The sequence below is a fragment of the Elgaria multicarinata genome, chromosome 7 (assembly GCF_023053635.1).
Source record: "Elgaria multicarinata webbii isolate HBS135686 ecotype San Diego chromosome 7, rElgMul1.1.pri, whole genome shotgun sequence".
Lineage (NCBI taxonomy): Eukaryota > Metazoa > Chordata > Lepidosauria > Squamata > Anguidae > Elgaria > Elgaria multicarinata.
Genome location: NC_086177.1, coordinates 29,641,981 through 29,648,328, shown reverse-complemented (window position 1 = coordinate 29,648,328; position 6,348 = coordinate 29,641,981). Strand labels below are relative to the sequence as shown.

At 55.6% G+C, this 6,348-nt stretch overlaps 1 protein-coding gene across 1 annotated transcript; it reads left to right on the top strand.

The window, feature by feature from the left end:
* The first annotated feature begins 3,955 nt into the window (after window positions 1-3,955).
* FOXC1 (forkhead box C1) lies at window positions 3,956-5,927 on the top strand. Its single transcript, XM_063129753.1, is given in 3 exon segments — window positions 3,956-4,889; window positions 4,961-5,026; window positions 5,028-5,927. Coding segments are annotated over 3 exon segments (1,824 nt in total). The 5' UTR covers window positions 3,956-4,004; the 3' UTR covers window positions 5,901-5,927.
* The last annotated feature ends 421 nt before the right edge of the window (window positions 5,928-6,348 follow it).

The following is a 6,348-nucleotide window of genomic DNA, read 5'->3' as shown; positions in this document are numbered from 1 at the left end:
GGACATTTGTCACTAGCTCAAAGAACGCCAAGCGCTTTTCACACACACACACCCCAGCACAATTTTTTACGGTAGGAGCAGCCCGAATTTCTCTACTATTTCAATGGAAAATGTTCAAGCCTGCGCTGAAATCTGTCATTCAGCTCAATGAGACCTAAAAGCTCTTCGTTTTGGCCATACCCTGTTCATAATTAGGAGGTTCCTTTTAAATTAACCCACTGCTACTCTGCCTTCCCAACACTTGGCTGCGATCCACACTTAATTGAAAAGTAAGTCTCACTAAGATGATAATGAGATTTCTTTTAAAGCGAAAAAAAAACAATTTGAGAGGGGGATATTTAGCGCTGGCATCTATTAAAGCCAAATAATTACGTTCTCTCCTTCTATCTTTCCTGATAGAGTTATCTTATCAGCATATTCAAGTAGTTTTCTTTTTGCTGAAATGACTACATAGAGCTTCATTTTCCAGTGAGTGTCTCATTTGTAATTCCTCTTTGAAATATTTCATCCTGCAAACATTTTTTTTTCAATTGTTGTTCACAGCGAACTGATTATAACAACTAGTCAATGACGTTTTCAAAAGAATGGCAGGACCTTACGCAATCAACTGTGAGAGCACACCTGAGAAGTTCTTTCCATTTTGGTCTCATGAAGACTCTTGTGAAACTCGAAGGTTCGCCTACTTGTGCATCATCAGAAGCTACCCCGGCCGTGCCTCAGCAGCAGAGACCATGATTGCAAGTTTTCTAAGTCTTACATTCCAAACCTATAGACGTTAATTCCATTGATCGGAACATAATTTATTTCGCAGCAAATCTGTATAAAATTCGGATGCTGAAAAAAATAAAATCAAACTCTCTCTCTCTCTCTCTTCCTCATATAACACAAAGGCTTAACGGTTCACTACCAGTAAAGATTACCTGAACAAGCTAGCCAGAGGCGGATATATACATAACTTTTAAAGCCTGCCTGTGTTTATAAACACGGCAGGCTACAATCTCGGTCTCTCCAAGTTGTCACAGGAAAAGCCGATTCATAAAAGGCAGCTTTGGAGAACTCGTCAAAGGCTTGTCAAATGGCAGAGAAAGGAATCCCTTCAGGAAAGTTTGGTCAGGCAGCTGGATGGAGCGGGGGAAGGTGGGGCTGCCAGGACCGACCTGGGGGAGCTTAGGGGCCCCTCTTTAAGCCTGCTTGGTGTGAAGAATCGAGGGAGGATGTTCGCCAGTTCCCCCTTGGCCACGCAGGGCAGAGGGGAGTGACCCCAGAGGAGGACGACTAAAGGGTGTGGAAGAAAGAAGCTTACGTATAGGAAGCCGATGCAGTAGCAAGGAGGTGACAGAGAACCAGCCCAGAGAGAGTTAGAAGGAAGGCCTACGAGCTCAGATCTGTTGCTGAGCACTTGGGAACACCGTGGGTTTCAGAAAATGTCTTCCTAAAGAAATATATACAATGCACGGTGATAGATATAGTCCGTGGTTAATGCGTGTGTGTGTGCGTGTGTAGACACACATACACAGAGAGAGAGAGAGAGAGATGAACAAAGGAGTATGCAAATATGAATCTATCTATTTTGTGGATCTGCATAAATTAGAGAGTGGCAGCAGCATTTGTATCAAGGTATCTACAGTATCAAAAAAGTCAAACACATACATTCCTGATATCTGATTGATACACACACACACACACACACACACGACTTTTGTATAGGTAAGAATAATGTGTACACTGTCGTATACCTCCAATTGGGTGTATAATCCAGCCTTGCATACATTCTTACATGCATGAGCTCTAATCCAGCGAAAGGCACTTGGCCCAATGACTTAAATCTCCCCCGTTGAAATCAGCCCAACAGTTTTCTTGGGGTGTCTGTGAATATTTATATCCAGAGGAAACTGTAGCTTGTTGGATGTACTCATAGGCATGCTTAAAGTTTGTTTACTTGCTTCACTTTAAGCTTTTTTGGTGTCACTTATATCTATATCTGTTGAGAGAACAAATGCAGACAGACTGTATGTGTCCAATGGGGGGCGGGGGGGGGAATCCAAATTAGAACTCGATAAATAAAACCAAATAAAAATCCCAAAGCAGTGGGCTAGATGTCCGGGTTCATATAACACTTCCTTAGGCCTGATAAGAAAGAAAGAATTAAATATCTCAGTGCAGTGAGGGAGTTTGAAAGAAGAAAGGGGAGGGGGAGACACAGAAGTTGCTGACAGAAGGGCAACGCTCCCCACTCCCTTCCTGGAAACCACACCATCCGCTTTGTTTACCACCTAACCCGACGAAGCGTTCTGGAGAACTCGAAAGCTTGCACATTATTCTGTGACATTTTGGTTTGTGACATTAATACAGATATTGTCCTAATATGGATTCCTCCTCCTCTACCACCACAACTTATGACGAACACGGTTTGCTTTTTTTTGCATACCACCTACTACCACCGTGCCATTCTTTCCCCATCTCTTTCGTATGACTTAAATCAAGTTAGTTGTATACTTTGAATGGATTTAATTTTTGTGAACCACCCAGGGAGCTTCGGCTTTTGGGCGTTATAAAAAGGCAATAAATAAATAAATCAAACCTGACTACGAAGAGCTCTGTGAACCTTGAAAGCTGGCGCACTACTTCGTGGTTTGAAGTTGTTTCTAACAAAGCTATCATATTACAGTGCCGGGCTCGATCTCTGCCTGTGTGTGTGTGTGCGCGTGTTGGAATTGGTATGTGTGAAGCAGGCTGCATTTGCCTACTGATGACTCTACAGGAATGTTGTGCGTTTTCATTCTGGAGCGAGTAGACAGTAATTTGATCCCTCTACTCCCGTGCGAGGCAAGGAGTGAACGCGGCGGTGCCGGGAAGCTCTATATACGTGCGGGGCGGGGTTGATGTGCGCGTGTGTGGCCAGTCCCAGAACTATAATTCTCCGAGCTGCCGCTGCTCCGGCAGCTCCTGCGAGCCTCCTTGGCTCTCTCGCGCGCGCGCTCTCCGCCCCTGCCATTCAGAGCTCGGCTCCGTCTTCTCATTGGCTGCGGGGCGGGGCTTCGCAGCCCGGATAGAAAAAGGAAAAAAAAAAGTGGGGGGAGGAAAAAAAAAAGAATCCTGCGAGTACGTAAAAAAGTCCTCGCCTTGGTGACGGATGCTCAAAAGTTCAGAAGTTTTTCCAAATGCCTCTCCGAGCAGCTCGCAACTGAAAAAGAGAGAGACAGACTGAAAGAGAAAACCGAGGCCCAGGCGCTCGGGGAAGGTGGATCGTTCTGTCGCCCCTACTTCAGCCCAAAGAAAAATTTCCGGTCTTTTTTTCCCCCTCTCCATCCCCCCCCCTCCTTGTTTACTTCGCCTGGCGCGGGGTTTTTTGGTTTCCTTGGGGCTTTTTTTTTTTTTTTTTTTGCAGCCCAACCTGTTGCCGAGGTCCGTGGAAAAACGAGAAGGAAGAAGGCACTTTGGGAGCTGCGAAAGCGGATTTTGGTCGTAGACGGGCGTGTGTGTGTGTGTTGTGCGCGCCCGCGCGCGTTTCCTCCCCCCCCCCCCCGTAATCCTCGATGGCAGTCACTAACTTTTCCACTCGGTTGCGATCGCTTCCGCGGAGTGTGGGTGCCTCGATTTAAGAAGAAAAAAGAGGAGGAAGAGGAGAAGACGAAAAAGGAGACTTCTCTCCACCCCACCCCCCGCCATCCCCCCTCCCCTCCCCGCTGGCTTGTTTCTATTTATTCATTCAATTTTTTTTCTTATTTTTTGGTGCACGTTTGAGCGGGGGAGGGGAAGGGAGAAGCCTTAACCGGCCCCCGAGGGCTCTTGTTTGTGCGTTTCCCCCTTTTGGGAAAGAAAGGAAGATCCTGGTCGCCTTTTCGGGTTTATATTTTTTTGGCTCCGGAGCTGCGGAGGGGTGGAGGGGGGAAAGCAGAGGAGGCGGCGGAGGCGGAGGAGGCGGCGGAGGAGGAAGAAGAGGAGGCCGGTCTGCTGCTGCTGCTGCTGCTGCCTGGTCCGGCTGGGCGGCTGGAAAGGAGGCCATGCAGGCGCGCTACTCGGTGTCCAGCCCCAACTCGCTGGGAGTGGTGCCTTACCTCGGCGGCGAGCAGAGCTACTACCGGGCGGCGGCGGCGGCGGCGGCGGCCGGCGGGGGCTACGCGGCCATGCCGGCGCCCATGAGCATGTACTCGCCTCACCCGGCGGCGGCGGCCCATGAGCAGTACCCGGGCAGCGGGGCCGGGGCCGGCATGGGCCGGCCGTACGGGCCGTACCCGCCGCAGCCGCAGCCCAAGGACCTGGTGAAGCCGCCGTACAGCTACATCGCGCTCATCACCATGGCCATCCAGAACGCGCCGGACAAGAAGATCACGCTCAACGGCATCTACCAGTTCATCATGGAGCGCTTCCCCTTCTACCGGGACAACAAGCAGGGCTGGCAGAACTCCATCCGCCACAACCTCTCGCTCAACGAGTGCTTCGTCAAGGTGCCCCGCGACGACAAGAAGCCCGGCAAGGGCAGCTACTGGACCCTCGACCCGGACTCCTACAACATGTTCGAGAACGGCTCGTTCCTGCGCCGCCGGAGGCGCTTCAAGAAGAAAGACGCCGTCAAGGACAAGGAGGAGAAGGAGCGCCTCCACCTCAAGGAGCAGCCGCCGCCGCCGCCGCCGCCGCCGCCGAGGCACCAGCAGCCGCAGCAGCAGCCGCCGCAGCAGCAAGAGGGCGGCCAGGCTCAGCCGCCGCCGGTCCGGCTCCAGGACATCAAGACGGAGAACGGCTCCGCGTCGCCCCCGCAAGCCCTGTCCCCGCTGGGAGGGACGCCCGTGCCCAAGATCGAAAGCCCCGAGAGCTCCAGCGCCAGCAGCCTCTCCAGCGGCGGGGGCAGTCCGCACGGCGGCGGGGGCAGCCGGCCGCTCGGCTTGGAACCTCCCGCGGCAGAAGCTCAGCAGCAGCAGCAGCAGCAGCAGCAGCAGAATCCGCACCACCCCCATCATCCGCACCACCCGCACCACCACCCGCACCATCATCCGCACCACCCCCACCACCACCCTCACCTCCATCATCCTCCGCCGCAACATCACCCCGCAGGGCCTGCGGGCGGCGGCGGCGGCTTCAGCGTGGACAACATCATCATGACCTCCTTGCGCGCGTCTCCGCAGGGCGCCGCCGGGGAGCTCTTGGCTCTGGCGCCGCCGCCCTCCGCCTCGTCGTCGGCCTCGTCGGCCTCGTCCACCGCCTCCACGTCCAGGACAGCGTCGCTGCCGTCGCTGGCCTTGAGCAGCTGCTATTCGCCGGCGGCGGCGGCGCAGAGCTCGCTCTACAGCGCCCCCTGCAGCCAGGGCGCCAACACGACGAGCAGCGCGGGAAGCGCCGCGGCGCAGGCGGGAAGCGGCGCCAGCAACTACCACTGCAACTTGCAAGCCATGAGCCTCTACGCGGCCGCCGCCGCCGCCGCCGCCGCCGCTGCCGCCGGAGGGGGAGAGCGGGCAGGCGGCGGCGGCGGCGGGGCCCACCTGGGCGGCAGCCCCGTGGAGCAGGACCCGCTGCCCGAATACAGCCTGGCGGCGAGCAGCAGCAGCAGCGCCTCTTCCCTCAGCCTGAGCCCGCAGGAGGGGCACCCGCAGGGCGGCGGCGGCGGCGGCCGCTTGGCCTCCTGGTACCTCAACCAAGCCACGGCGGTGGGGGAGCTGGCCCATTTGGCGCCTGCCGCGGCGGCGGCGGCGGCCGCTTCGTCGCCGTCCCCCGCGGGCTACCCGGGCCAGCAGCAGAACTTCCACGCCGTGCGGGAAATGTTCGAGTCCTCCCAGCGGCTGGGCTTGAACAACTCGCCGGTGAACGGCAACGGCGCGGCCAGCAGCTGCCAAATGGCCTTCCCCGGCAGCCAGCCCCTCTACCGGCCCTCCGGCGCCTTCGTCTACGACTGCAGCAAGTTCTGACCGACGGGAGCGGGCGGGGAGCGAGACCGCAGCCACTGCGCCGCCGCGCTCTGAGGGGACGCCAAAACCAGCCCCTGTTTCCACGGAGAACTGCAGCGGGCGCTTCCCGGCCTCTGCCCCACAAAACCCCCCTCAGAAAACGCCGCCGCCGCCGCCCCACAAAACCCCTGTTCTGTACAGAGACAGCTCCCCCTCCCCCGCCCCATTAAGCCAAGGTTTGTTAAAGGACAGTGTTACTCCAAATAACACGTAAGTTTGTGTTTTTGTTTTCCTTGATTTCGAGACATGGTTCCCCCCTTTGCCCTCGTGCCCTTCCCAAGAGGAGCGGCGTCTTCCACCCTGCGCGCCCGTCTCCTTGGCTGCCTTGCCTCGGCTCGGTCGGGCGCAGACCAGCTCCCCGCGCGACAACGGCCAGCCAACCCACGGCAGCGTCTGACGGCGATTCTTT